Raw genomic sequence first — 12,952 nt, 5'->3', positions numbered from 1 at the left:
TTGTATCACAGCTTTATTTCTGTGAATCATTATTTTTCATCGGTCAGTGTTTGTTAGTTTACATGCATGATTGGTCGTCGCTTTAGTTACCCCCAAGATATCAGTCATGGCAGACAAAAAAGCGGTGAGTTTGATTCTCGTCTAATTTCTCCACAATCGTTTTGTGCCAGCCTCCAAATCTGTGTCAGACACCAAGTCAGTGATCCCCATGGTGAAGCAGCCGGTCTTCCTCCGCAGCATGTCGGCACCCTCCGACTTGGAGATGATCGCTAACCAGGACTTGGAGTTTACGCACGCACCCCAAAGGTATTTGTCTATTTTGTTTGATCTAATTCATTTTTGAGAATCATAAAAGTGAACTAGGGATGAATTTATTTTTAACCTTTTTTAGGCGGCGACACCACCCTACTAGTCATCGCAGCAGCTCATTTACCCTGCTGCAGTCTCTGGCCATCGAGGACAGCCGTGACAAACCAACATACAGTGTTCTGCTCGGGCAGCTCTTCGCCTTCATCGGAACTAATCCTGATCAGGCTGTAAGTCTCTTACTCATCACTCACTGTGATGTTTTTGTTGCCATAGCTGCATGAGAATCTTTAAGTGAATTCTGGTCTGACATTGAGATCTTTTTTATACCGGTTATTTATGTAGGTGTCGAGCAGCAGTTTTCTGTCTGCTGCGCAGACGCGATGGAGACGTGGCACCACGCGGAAGCAGGCGCTTGTTCATATGAGGGAGTTGCTCACTGCTGCTGTCAGAGTTGGTGGCGTCACCCACCTGGTGGGGCCTGTCACTATGGTACTGCAAGGTGGCCCAAGGTAAGAAAGAGGAGGCTGTATGCACTAGCGACGATTACACCCTACTCCACACACATACTTGGGTACACACACTGACTTACAATACAGGAGTGTGCAATGTAGTATTCATATTACAATATTATCTGTGTTTGTGTTCCATCTGTGCAGGATTGAGGAGTTGACCTGTGGTGGAATGGTAGAGCAGGTGCAGGAGGCCTTTGGGGAGACCATGACATCTGTAGTGTCACTATGTGCTCGCTACCCCATTGCTTGTGCCAACAGTATTGGCTTGCTTTGCACAATCCCCTACACCAGGCAAGATGATTCATCATGCATCCTCTCTTTTTTTTTTTTTAATTTGTCTCTGTATTGCTAAACCCTCCGATTCCTTACCCTATGTCTGTCATCTGCGTTGTCACAGGAGTGAAGAGCAGTGCCTGGTTCGGAGTGGTCTGGTCCAGCTCATGGACAGCCTGTGTAGTTTAAGTGGTCAGAGGGAATGCAGCTCAAATGAGAAGCAGACCAAAAAGCAGAAAGTGGCCACCATGGCTTGGGCTGCTTTCCAGGTGCTGGCTAACCGCTGCATCGAGTGGGAGAAGGTGGAAGGTAAGTTATGCTTGTATCAATATACCTCACAATATGTTAGTAGTTAGTAGAACGTTAGTAGTTTGTTGTAATGGAAGCTAAATAACCCATGTTTTGTTTTTCTCCTCTTTAAAGGTGGGTCTACAGATGCAGTGCACTCTGGTCTGGCACGGCAGGTGTCCAGCCTGCTGACGAATCACCTGGCCAGAGCCACAGAGTGCTGTGGTAATCAGGCAGCGGGCAATGATGCCTTACAGGATGTGCTCAGTCTGCTCAATGACCTTTCCAGGTAAAACGTTGTCATGTAATTTTGGTCGATGCGTTTGTTTGCATCATGTATGAACATCATCATTTATTTGTGTGTATCTATACAATGTTTGTATATGTTCCTTTGTTGTGTATTCCAGGAGCCACATAGGGAAAGCTATCCTGAGCCAACCGGCTTGTGTTTCTAAGCTCTTGTCTCTGCTGCTCGATCAGAGACCTTCACCAAAGCTGGTGCTTATCATCCTGCAGCTATGCCGAGCTGCCCTGCCTCTCATGAGTGTGGAGGACTGTGGGAACGTGGCCCTACCCTCGTGGAGCTACTCAATTAACACGCTAGATGCTGAGCAACAAGATGCGAGTGACCCTGCCTCGCGCATTGCTGCCTTGCTGCTAGCCAAACTGGCCGACTATGTCGTACCAGGTTGGTTTCTGTTACCTAGGAGTACTAAATAGATGTGTGTGTGTGTGTGTGTGTGTGTGTGGTAGGGGGTGGCCCTTGGAAGCAAATCAAAACATTTAAATGCTGGATAGTAATGACGTTATTATATTATTAATATTTACAATATGACCTTTCTTACCAGGCTGTCAGACCCTCCTCTCCCCCAGCTCTTCTGAGCCAGACACTAGTCTGTCCCGAGCCAGTTCCAAAGGAGCTCTGAAGTCTGAGGATGCTGGGGAGGAGGGCGAGGCGGTTGATGGCAAGCTGTCAATCTTCATCCACAAGAGAGAGGACCAGTCATCTCATGAGGTCCTACAACCCCTTCTCAGGTAAGTTTGCCCCCAAATGTCTTTGTCATCTCACATTCGTGAGCTTAGTCTGGGTTTCTTTCACATAAGCTTTCTTCCGTCCGCTCCAAAATGCAGCAGCTCAGAGGGACGTCCCTTTCGGCTCGGCACTGGAGCAAACATGGAAAAGGTGGTAAAGATGGACAGAGACATGACAAAGGTCAGCGTTTTTACTGAATAAAATATAATTGTTCCAGAATTTAAAAAGCATACACTAACAATATGAGAAGTTCCATGTGTAGCTTTATTCCAAGTGCCATCCTTACCTCTGCTGTCCTTTTCAAACCCTCTCTAGAGTGGCAGCTGTGAAGTGATCACAGAAGAGGCATCTGCTGCCCTGAGGAAGGCCAACAAGTGGGCTCAGTCTGGTCTGATAGTGAGTGTTGGTCCACCTGTAGAGATTGTAGCCCAGGAGGCCGCTGGAGGCGTCACCACTGGTGACAAGAAGAAAACGGCTCAGACCGCTGTGTGTAGGGACAGGAATGCTGATCTGGCCAGGTCAGTAAACAAGAATTAATTTCCTGTATATATGATTTCTTCATCATTCAGTTCTAGGCATCAGTAAATGAGTAGTGGTCACACTGCACCTAAACATACGTGTTCAATTTATTTTGAACAGGTCGGACCCTGTCAGGCCGTTTATCAGTGGCCATGTTGCCAACAGTATGGCTGCTGAGGTTATTGCTCTGCTGCATAGCCTGCTCACTGCCCCCGAGTCCAACACCGCTCAGATCTGGACTAGCACTGCTGAAAAGGTAAAGGACTACTGTGTGTTGGACTTCATCACAATGTTTCTGCTCATTAATGGTGATTGAGAACTTGTTGCTTAATATAGGTTTGTAAAAAAATATATATAATCAGAATGTCTAGACTGATTGAATGTGGTTCTATATGATGCCGTTTCTATTAGACCTAATGCTTTCTCCATTGGGGTGTGTGCTAGGTTCTGTCCAGGGCCCTGATGTTTATCCCTCAGCTGGGGAAGTATGCGGAGAGTATTCTGGAGAATGGGAGCAGCAGTGGCAGGAAACTGGCTAAGCTGCAGGCTATCGGCAGACAAGCTGTTGCTGCACTTTGTGCCCTTGGGGGCTTTAAAGAAACTATTAAGATCGGCTCTGAAGTCCAGGTTAGTGAAGGGAGAGGAATCGGTGGACACGCTGTACTTTCGCCCCAGAAAAAAGCAATTTAACATGTTGGAACATTTTCCCCCAAAAGCTTTAAAATGTTAACATATTTCCTGTGATTCCTCTGCTCTGCAGGTCGTCGGTAAAGGAGTGCTGGGCAGTGTGGGCATAGTTATGTCCATCAATGAGCCGGAGGGCATCGCCACTGTCAAGTTCCCTTCTTGCGAGTACCGGAGAGCTTGCCAAGCCTCAGACATCCTGACAGTACCGATATCACGCCTCTGCACACCCAGATCTGAGGTACAAGTTTCAGCATTAAAACACAACAGTCCTTATTTTTATGTAAATATCTGCTTCAATCTCACTTGAGACTCCTTTTCTACCCTTCCCCAACAGGCTCTCCCCCTCTACAAGCTCTCAATCACAGAAAAGGTGGTACAGGCAGTGCAGTCAATGCTTCTGCCACAGGAGGGCAGTCTCTCCATTCACACCTCTCTACCAGCTACGGGAGATGGCTCCAGCCCAGTAATGGCTGCAGTACGCTTGTTGGCTGAAATCAGAACCAGGTTAGTGAACTTCTGTGTAGATGAGCACTTGTGTTCGTCATCAGTTTTAACTTGTTTTCATTGATTGTTTAAAGTAGAGTTGTGTTGTTTTAATGTGCTGTATTGAAAATGTGGGAACTTGAATCCCTTTGAAACTGTGATTAAATTTAAAAAATCGACTGGCAGTTTCACTGCAAAACCATAGATTGGACAAAAATCACCAAGTTCTTAATGGTTTTCAGGGCATGTCTGGTGATGGCGCAGCTCCTGGAGGATAGCTCCTTCTGTGAGGAGTTCATCCAGCAGTGTCCTGCTGCTGTTGAAGTTCTCAACCTGGTTGCCCAGGAATGTAGCCCCGGTGAGCATGCATACTGGCATGACAAATCATTTGAGCAGCCAACAACTTTCATCTACAATACAGTGTATTTGGTCTGTGACATGTCTCTCACTGAGTTCTGTCATCTTGTTTCAGGGGAGCGTCTCGGCATGGTCGAGGCTCAATGTGAAAGAGTCAGAATGCTGTACCGGGACTGTGCTCGGCCTCCTCCTCCACCACTGCAGACAGACAGACGCCAGGTGGGAGTTTTTACCAGATTTATGTTTAGGGCCCGAGCACCGATGTAGTCGGAGCAAAGGACCTATTGTTCTTCTAATGTTTATTGTTGTCATAATATTAACTTCTTGATATGTTTGTCTCATCAGCCCAAGGAGATCACCTGGTGTCCATCCAGAGTGTTCCCTCCGGTCCGTGCCTGCATGTTCTCATCCCGTCTGACCTCCGTCACCTTCTTGGCTGATCCAAGTGCTGGAGGAGGCCTGCCAAGAGGCACCTTCATCTACGCCACCTGTCCTGTGCCAATTCAGGTGGGCACATGCATTAATATACGCCATCTCAGTTTATTCTAGTAGTGAGATAAAAAAAAATCATGCACTGATACTGCAGCCTGTCCAAAGTCTTCCATTTTCTTCTCTTTGCCCCTGCAGGCCCCGTCCTTTTACTGGGAGATAGAAATCGTCTCCTATGGAGACTCCGAGGAGGACAGTGGCCCGATTGTGTCCTTTGGTTTTGCCACCGAGGCAGAGAAGAGGGACGGAGCGTGGACCAACCCTGTTGGCACATGTCTGTTTCACAAGTACGTTTGCCTGCATATTCACTGAGATCCTCTTCCCACTGCCCTGTCTCTGACTTGAGTGCTGACTGCGATTCTTCTCTTTTGTGGTTTTCCCTTTCTGTGTGTCCGTCTCCTGTCTGTCTGTCTGTCTGTGTCTGTGTCTGTGTGTGTGTGTGTGTGTGTGTGTGTGTGTGTCAGTAATGGTAGGGCAGTGCATTATAACGGCTCCAGTCTGCTGCAGTGGAAGAGTGTCAGGCTGGATGTGGCTCTACTTCCTGGTGAGACAGGAGACAAAATATCTTTTTCTTCATATACAGTCTACCATCTCTTTTGTTTGTTGTAGTCAACTGAGAAATCCATACAGCAATGTATCTTATGGATTTTAACTAAACTCCTTAAAGCATTGCATCTTAACTGGCTGCCCTTTAAAAAAAAAAAAAAAAAAAAGAAGCTATTGTGCAAGCAGATGTTGCTTCCTAAACCCATGCTGTATCTGATTATCTCATGTTTTAAAATATGTCATTACCTGTTGTTATTGAGAATGTAACCATACGTTTGTATGAACACAGGCGACGTGGCTGGAATAGGCTGGGAGCGTTCTGAGGGCACTCCTCCTCCCCCTGGTCAGGCCCCTAAAGGCAAGGTCTACTTTACCTACTGTGGCCAGCGGCTCTGCCCCATCCTTGAGGATGTGGCTGGTGGAATGTGGCCCCTGGTGCACATTCAGAAAAAGGTGCGTTTCTGTTGATATTGTTAAGCAGTAATTTGACCACTTATAATATTAAATATGTATTATTTCTTTGCTGCTTCAGTGACATAATTTCCCCTCAGGGTTATTGCCGTTAATCTTCTATTCGTCTTTCCATTGTTTTGTAGAACTCAAAGATCCGGGCCAACTTTGGAAGCCGGCCGTTTGCATACGCAGAAGGCCAAGCACACAGGAATGCGGCTGACTTGTGTGTCGACCTTGCAGAGGAAATAAGTGCTAATTTTGAGGCACTCCCCTTTGCTATGGCCTCAGACAGTGATAATGACGCAGGTGCAAGTGTTACCTCTGACTCTGGTTCTCACGGACCCCCTTGTCGGATTGCAGCCGTGACAGATTCCCAGCAACGTATGTTCATCGCCTTCATTTCAGCCTTCTCCTAAAGTTCAAGCTTGTCCTTTACCTCTATGAGTTAGCATAACTATACCCCAGATACAGGTGGGGCCCACAGCGATACGATCTGTTAAACCTGCATTTTCTGTTTGTCCTTTCCTGTTGGTACAGAGTACAACATCGACCTGTCCTGTCATTACAAAGTTGAGCTGAGCTTTGAGAACCTGGTCACCTCTGGTCCTGACCCTCATCCTCCTCCTATAGCAGATGATGAGAGTGATGACGAGGATGACGATGATGTCCCAAGAGTGAGTGCGGCCTCCTCTTATCCACACTTAAGTGGACACAAATTAATTTGAAGTTTCCACTCATTGTTTATTTTATATTTGTGTTTGATCCTAGGAGGACCACTATGCCTTGCTGGTAAAGGCCTGGGAGACCAAAGTGTTCCCTACAATTCGTAGGCGGTTTCGTAACGAGGCTGAGAGAAAATCTGGCCTGGACCAAATCAAAGGAGCTCTGCAGCTAGGTACAGAATGAAGAAAGTCATTTAGATCATAACTTAAAAGTCCAGTGTAACACATGGCAAATTGCCACAACATAAAACACTTTAACCCATTTTGCCATCATCGTTTGATCAAGGATTTGACTGGTTAGTACAGGTTAGTTAAAAAGTTAAAAAAGCAGGTATCAATCATAAGACATTTTAATGTTTGAATCTCATCATGAATGCAACACAGAAATATATATGTATTAAATATTACATTTCTGTCAGTATCCAATTGTCCTGGTTATGCACCTCCTCTGCATGTTTGCTCCACTTTAAGAATCATTCTTCTAATGTTAAAATGCTTTCTACTTTATTGCTCATAATTCATGTAAGCTCATGAACATACGAGGAGCGCACTGTCTTAAATATAATTCACAATCTATCGTCCTTTGATAAATCAGAACACGGTAAAGTAACAATAGTGCAAAAGGTAAATTTGACATGAAATTAATTGACAAAAGTTGGCAGCCTACTTAAAGAGCTTGAAGCATAAGCTTGATGTCAAATTGTATTATATGGAAGATTGGCTGAGCCATACCTATACTGGGCCTGTGCATATGTTCTGTTGATGTTACGGTAAGCTTTGAAATATATGTGGTTATTATAAGTTAAACAAGGATAACTTTGACACTGTTTCTCTTTGTGGTCTATTCTACTGACAACAGGCATGGTTGACATTGCAAGACAGACGGTGGAGTTCCTGTATGAAGAGAATGGCGGCATTCCTCGTGACCTCTACCTCCCTACCATTGAGGATATCAAGGATGAGGCCAACAAGTTCACTATTGACAAAGTTCGCAAAGGTACCATTCACCTATACTGCTATACCTATACACCTTTAAGTTCAAATGAGCTTGCTTCAGCGTATATCGTGAGTAAGCACTGTATTAAAACTGCTTGTTTAAGTAATGTGCTTACTCAACACAGGGTTGACTGTGGTCATCCGTTCTCCGGACAGTAACAACACCAACAGCACTACAGGAGGGACAGCCCTGCCCAAGTTTGCCATTCGGGGCATGCTGAAGACCTTTAGTTTGCATGGAGTAGTGCTTGATGTGGACTCTGTAAGTACAAACACTTGATGTGACATTATTGGAAATGTATTGATAAACTAACTGGTTTGTTTGGTGTGAATATATGAATGAATAATTTTAATTTTATTAATTCGTCATGCCATTTCGTGGCCCATTCCTCATTACATCAAACAATACACCAGTTTTCCTTCCCAGGCCTAGCAGGCTGGTCAACCGAAAACAAAAAAAACAAAAAGAAATACCTGGTAGAGATTCTCTTCTCCAGCTCCCATGAGTTCCTTAAATAAGGAGCCTCTTCAAATGTCTCCCTTTTCATACAACCATTTTGTGTTGAAGTTACTGATTCATATCCATCATCTGAGTCATATCCTTTATATCACTAAACAAAAGATGAAGTTTTCAGTATGAACGACCATTAAAAAAAACAGCTCTTATTTGGGTATAAATAAATTAATTTTTTCTTTAATAAATTAAAAAGAACATTTTTAGTAGAATATTCATATTTATTTCACAATAAGTACGCAACTTTAGTTTACTCCAAAACTTGTTTGACCAGATATATTTGCACCTATGAAACACCTTCTCTTCTGCAACATAGAGAAATCTTCTTCAAAGCCATATTTACAACACATATTGTACATGTCTGTTATCCAGTGCCCACGTTGTTAAATATCCCAGTTAAGCATTTGTTTGGCTTGCCTGGTATCCACCATATCAGTGAACCTTTTCAATAGCCTGGAGATACCAACCTCCCATTGAACTACACAGGGTTCCCCATGTCTCCTGTGACTGCTAGAATTGTAGCAAATCTATGCCTGCAGACACTGAGAGTGCACATGTGCCATACACAAAATCCATTTGATTTACATGAAAACCCCAAAAATATACATATGCCTTTGTCTTCAACGTGTCTAGGTGAATGAGCTAGTACAGGTGGAGACCTACCTGCGCAGTGAGGGGGTGCTTGTGCGGTATTGGTACCCTATTGAGATTCTGGAGCGCCCGCCTGCTGGATCTCGACGGACTGCGGCTAATGGCTTAGTCTCACTGGACAGTAGCAACATTCAGATTCATAGGTAATGTATGAACCTAATGGGAATGAGCATAACATAATTACATCCTGCACCAGTGCTCTAAACTAAATGTTTGTTTTACCGGTTTGCTGCAGGGAACTGCTTCGCTGTGAGAGCGCGCTGGCTCGGTTATACTGCCGTATGGCCTTGCTCAACATCTTTGCCCCAAAGAATCCCCACACCTTCACTCGTCTCTTCCACATACCCGCTATACGGGACATCACCTTAGAGCACCTGCAGCTGCTGTCCAATCAGCTGCTGGCTCCACCCCTCCCTGGTGAGTATTCATCTTTCTTGTGAATCACTGGGTCTCTGTGTAATAATAATGTGTCTGTGCTGATTGCCCTGATGTTGTTCTTCCTGCAGATGGCACTATTAGTTCTAGTTCTATCCTACTGGCCCAGTCGATGCTTCACAACCTCCAGGGCCAAAGCTGCTCTCCCTCAGAGCTGTTCTACCAGGGCAATGTTCAGCCCATCCGGGAGTGGCTGACAGTGGCCATCACCCGTGCCTTGCATCAAGGAGAGGAAAGCCTGCTGGAGCTCACAAAGCAGATTTGCTGCTTCCTACAGGTTAGCTCGGCCAATCAATGCCTGATTTAATAAACTTGCCTCTGGATACCTACCCGGTTTGTAAAGATGCTAATCTTTTCATATAATTCTGTTCATTTTGACAGAATGCACCAGAGCAGTTCACATCCGAGGAGTTTCCTGTGACGGAGTCAAAGGTGAGCATGGATGTCAGCTTTCCAGGTGCTGCGTTTGTGATCGTATCGTGCAAGGAGAGCCAGATAGGCTGCCGCAAAGAGTGAGTTCCTCACTAATGCTCAACTTCAGCAATTCATGGTTAACTCGGATTTCTCACCATCTATTTCCTGTTAAATGTTTTAAATTATCTCCTGTGTTTTCCTCTACATTAGCTCCAGCCTTTACAAGGCCCCATGGGCTCGAGTCATGGTGTATGGCCTGGGTCACAAAGTGCGTAGAAATGGCCAGCTAAATCTGATGGAGGCGGTGTGCTATCCACTAGATGCCTCACCTACCAACACAGGCCTTACTCTCCCTCCCACCACCAACCAATACCCCTCTGTTATCATACCCACTGACAAGGTGCACATCAAGCTGGGTGAGTGTCTGAAACCAAAAAGGGGAATTCATACAGGCTGCTTCAACTTAAACATATAATACATCTATTACAGGATTAAATATCCCATTGTCTTGATTTTAGGGGTGTCGCCCCCTCCGGGTGCTGTATTGGTGCTGCACTCCTTGCCACTGGAGTTTCCTCTGGCCATGGCATTTGCTGAACAGCTGTTGACTTGGAAGCTGGGTGAGGGCAATGAGCGATCAGAGGACGAGCTGGACACGGTGCCCTCATCTGTGCTGCTGCAGGTGGTAGAACTACTCGGTAGGTTGACCACCAGCTGTGACAACACTTTAATGAGCCTTACATTTTAAAACTCTATTTGACAATTCCCTACTAGTTCCATCAATTATAGAACAACTTTAGAAGCTTGCAAGATAAATAATATCAAACCTAAATGTAGATTCCAACAACTTTCACTGTTTTCTTTGATTTTAGGTGGTTTGCTTTGGACCACTGATCTGGCTCCCTCCATAAAAGAACTCGTCTTTCACTTGCTGGCTGAGCTTTTGCGGAAGATCCACCACTTGGAGCAGCGCAAGAGCCCTGCTGGTCTCGCCAGCTCCATTGCTCTGCTGCTCAACCCCTGCCTCGCAGTGCTCATGGCCCTGCAGACAGAACTCCGAAAGCTCTACGACTGCGAGACTCAGGGATGGACCGCTGGAGGGGCCGGAGCAGGGGGGTCTTCGTCTGGAGGTGTCGCGTTGGCTCTCGGGGCGGAGCAGAGCCGGTTTTCCACCTACTTCCACGCTCTGATGGAGGTGTGTCTGGCTGTGGCAGAGGTGACACTTCCCCTCAATGTTGGTGGATCTTCAGTGGGACCCCTGTCCTCCACCAGCGCCCCTAACCTTAGCGACTCTTCTTCATCCTCGTCATCGTCCCCAGGCCAGACGCCACAGAGCCCCAGTCTGCTATCCAAACGTAAGAAGGTGAAGATGAAGCGCGAGAGAGCGGCGGCTGTGGCGGCAGCAGTCTCTGGGAAACGGGGAAGTGGAGGTGCACGGCTGTCAGAGAGCGACAGTGCCCTGCTGAACATGGCGGGTAGTAAACCTGAAGACATGCTGTGGTTCCACCGCTGCCTCACTCTCCTGATGATCCTTCGACATCTTGCTAATAAAGACCCGCAGGGCTTAAGTGTGACCAGTGACGCAGTGACGGATGCCTGCCAAGCCCTGGTGGGCCCCACGGCCCACAGTCGCCTGCTGGTGCTCTCAGGTATCCCCACGCACCTGGAAGAGGCCGTGGTTCGAAATGCTATCCGCAGGGCTTGCAACGCACACGGAGGGCTCTTCAAAGATGAAGTCTTCATTCCTCTGCAGGAAGAGGAGCCCAAGAAGCCCAAAGCCGGAGCTGGTGTTTCGAGCCCTCAGGATGGAAAAGCGGGCCCTGAACCTGAGCGACCCTTCCCCAACAACGGAGGTCCTGAGAGTCCCGACAGCTCGAGCAGTGCGACTCCAGCGATGAGCGTCAGTGCTTCAGCTTCTACCAGCCAGACTTCGATCTGCAGCTCCTCTCAGGGAGTGTCCCTCACCGCCAGTGAACTTTCTGTCGATCAGGAGCTGTTAGCCGTTCCGCCTCTCACTCCTGCAGCTGCTGCTGCTGCAGCAGCTTCGGCTGTTTCATACCCCCAGCAGGGCCCCCAAGACCCTCAGACCGTCTCTAGTCAGGAGAGTCTAGATACTTCGTTGTGCAGTACAGGAAGCCTGGGGAGTTTGGGCAGCTTGGGGGAGCCACTCGACAGTGCAGAAACGCCGTCCGTGTCAGATGGGGGCTCTATGCACACCGTCACCTCACTTGAGAGCAGTGCAGTCATGGCTAGGCCCATCAAGGGCTATGCTGTCATTGAGGTGAGTTGATTAGAAACCCCATTATAGATCTAAGCTGTTTTGATTTTGTGTTGTTGAAATACGCTCGTCTTTCTTTCATTAATCACAGGTTCGTTCTCGGGCAAAAGTGGAAAAAATCCGTGCCAGTCTTTTCAACAGCAGTGACCTGATCGGCCTGTCCAGTCTTGAAGGTGAAGAGGAACTAATGGAGTTGACCAATGAGGAGATCCTCACAGCCTCCAGTGTTAACCAAAGCCTGTTTGACACACAGGGAAGCTCTGCCCTTGAAGACTACTTCCTGGACAAGTCCGTCAGAGGTTGGTGTTTGATTACCATATTGTCTGTTTTTGCACAGTGACATTAGTTCTGCCAGTATCTGCCCAATATTTAACAATCAATCTCCATGTTTCAAGGTGACAAGCTTGTAGCCGGAGCACGAGATGTCCTCACAGATGTGTTTAAGAGCTGCGTGCACTCGGAGCAGATGCTCAGCCTCACACCGGCCAAGCCAGTGAAAGTGTCTGACATTTACCTCAGCAAGGAGCAGATCAATGCTCAGACCCCTGGCAACTTACTGCATACTTTCTTCACCAACGTCAGGCATCCAAAGAAAGTACTTGAGGACCAGCTTACTCAGGTATAACAGAATACATTGGTAGCAAAAATTCAAACACTGAATCGTCCTGTGATCCTTTTTTTGCGGTCTTTTTCAAGTGTAACATTTTGAAACTCTTCTCTGCTTCCCTCTGACATCAAGCACCACAAGTAAATTGTTGCAACTATACGTTATGTACCTTTGTGTGTGTCAATATGATTTGTTTCGATCAGATTCTCAGAAAGTATGGCACTCCCAAGCCCAATAAGAACAAATACAGCAAAGCAGGAAAAGAACAGCACCAAGGCAAGGTAGTGAGCACCAAGAGGCCCATCACCAAACCTCCCACCAAGGAAAAGTCTGTGCTCCACAGTGTCAGGTGAGTGATATGTTTTCAAGCACGTGTGTAGGTACAT

The 12,952-nt window shown here is 46.5% G+C and overlaps 1 protein-coding gene across 2 annotated transcripts in view; it reads left to right on the top strand.

The window, feature by feature from the left end:
- hectd4 (HECT domain E3 ubiquitin protein ligase 4) overlaps nt 1-12,952 on the top strand; it is a 35,463-nt gene that overhangs the window by 17,624 nt on the left and 4,887 nt on the right. For both annotated transcript variants that reach the window (XM_031849099.1, XM_031849098.1), the window contains exons 30-64: nt 171-306; nt 392-536; nt 652-818; nt 966-1,112; nt 1,219-1,403; nt 1,518-1,671; nt 1,790-2,070; nt 2,231-2,417; nt 2,514-2,595; nt 2,731-2,933; nt 3,055-3,190; nt 3,379-3,561; nt 3,695-3,859; nt 3,956-4,125; nt 4,347-4,462; nt 4,577-4,680; nt 4,807-4,968; nt 5,089-5,237; nt 5,415-5,494; nt 5,786-5,949; nt 6,093-6,330; nt 6,487-6,623; nt 6,718-6,844; nt 7,531-7,668; nt 7,793-7,929; nt 8,815-8,975; nt 9,068-9,249; nt 9,339-9,544; nt 9,649-9,779; nt 9,892-10,097; nt 10,200-10,379; nt 10,554-11,962; nt 12,051-12,258; nt 12,355-12,578; nt 12,770-12,915. In XM_031849099.1, coding sequence (XP_031704959.1) covers nt 171-306; nt 392-536; nt 652-818; nt 966-1,112; nt 1,219-1,403; nt 1,518-1,671; nt 1,790-2,070; nt 2,231-2,417; nt 2,514-2,595; nt 2,731-2,933; nt 3,055-3,190; nt 3,379-3,561; nt 3,695-3,859; nt 3,956-4,125; nt 4,347-4,462; nt 4,577-4,680; nt 4,807-4,968; nt 5,089-5,237; nt 5,415-5,494; nt 5,786-5,949; nt 6,093-6,330; nt 6,487-6,623; nt 6,718-6,844; nt 7,531-7,668; nt 7,793-7,929; nt 8,815-8,975; nt 9,068-9,249; nt 9,339-9,544; nt 9,649-9,779; nt 9,892-10,097; nt 10,200-10,379; nt 10,554-11,962; nt 12,051-12,258; nt 12,355-12,578; nt 12,770-12,915 — 6,946 coding nt within the window. The remainder of the gene's footprint in view (nt 1-170; nt 307-391; nt 537-651; nt 819-965; nt 1,113-1,218; nt 1,404-1,517; nt 1,672-1,789; nt 2,071-2,230; nt 2,418-2,513; nt 2,596-2,730; nt 2,934-3,054; nt 3,191-3,378; nt 3,562-3,694; nt 3,860-3,955; nt 4,126-4,346; nt 4,463-4,576; nt 4,681-4,806; nt 4,969-5,088; nt 5,238-5,414; nt 5,495-5,785; nt 5,950-6,092; nt 6,331-6,486; nt 6,624-6,717; nt 6,845-7,530; nt 7,669-7,792; nt 7,930-8,814; nt 8,976-9,067; nt 9,250-9,338; nt 9,545-9,648; nt 9,780-9,891; nt 10,098-10,199; nt 10,380-10,553; nt 11,963-12,050; nt 12,259-12,354; nt 12,579-12,769; nt 12,916-12,952) is intronic.

This window comes from Anarrhichthys ocellatus, unplaced genomic scaffold (genome assembly GCF_004355925.1).
Source record: "Anarrhichthys ocellatus isolate YVR2014 unplaced genomic scaffold, GSC_Weel_1.0 scaffold9, whole genome shotgun sequence".
Lineage (NCBI taxonomy): Eukaryota > Metazoa > Chordata > Actinopteri > Perciformes > Anarhichadidae > Anarrhichthys > Anarrhichthys ocellatus.
Note: the sequence above shows the minus strand (reverse complement) of the source record. Positions and strands in the feature narration are given on the sequence as shown.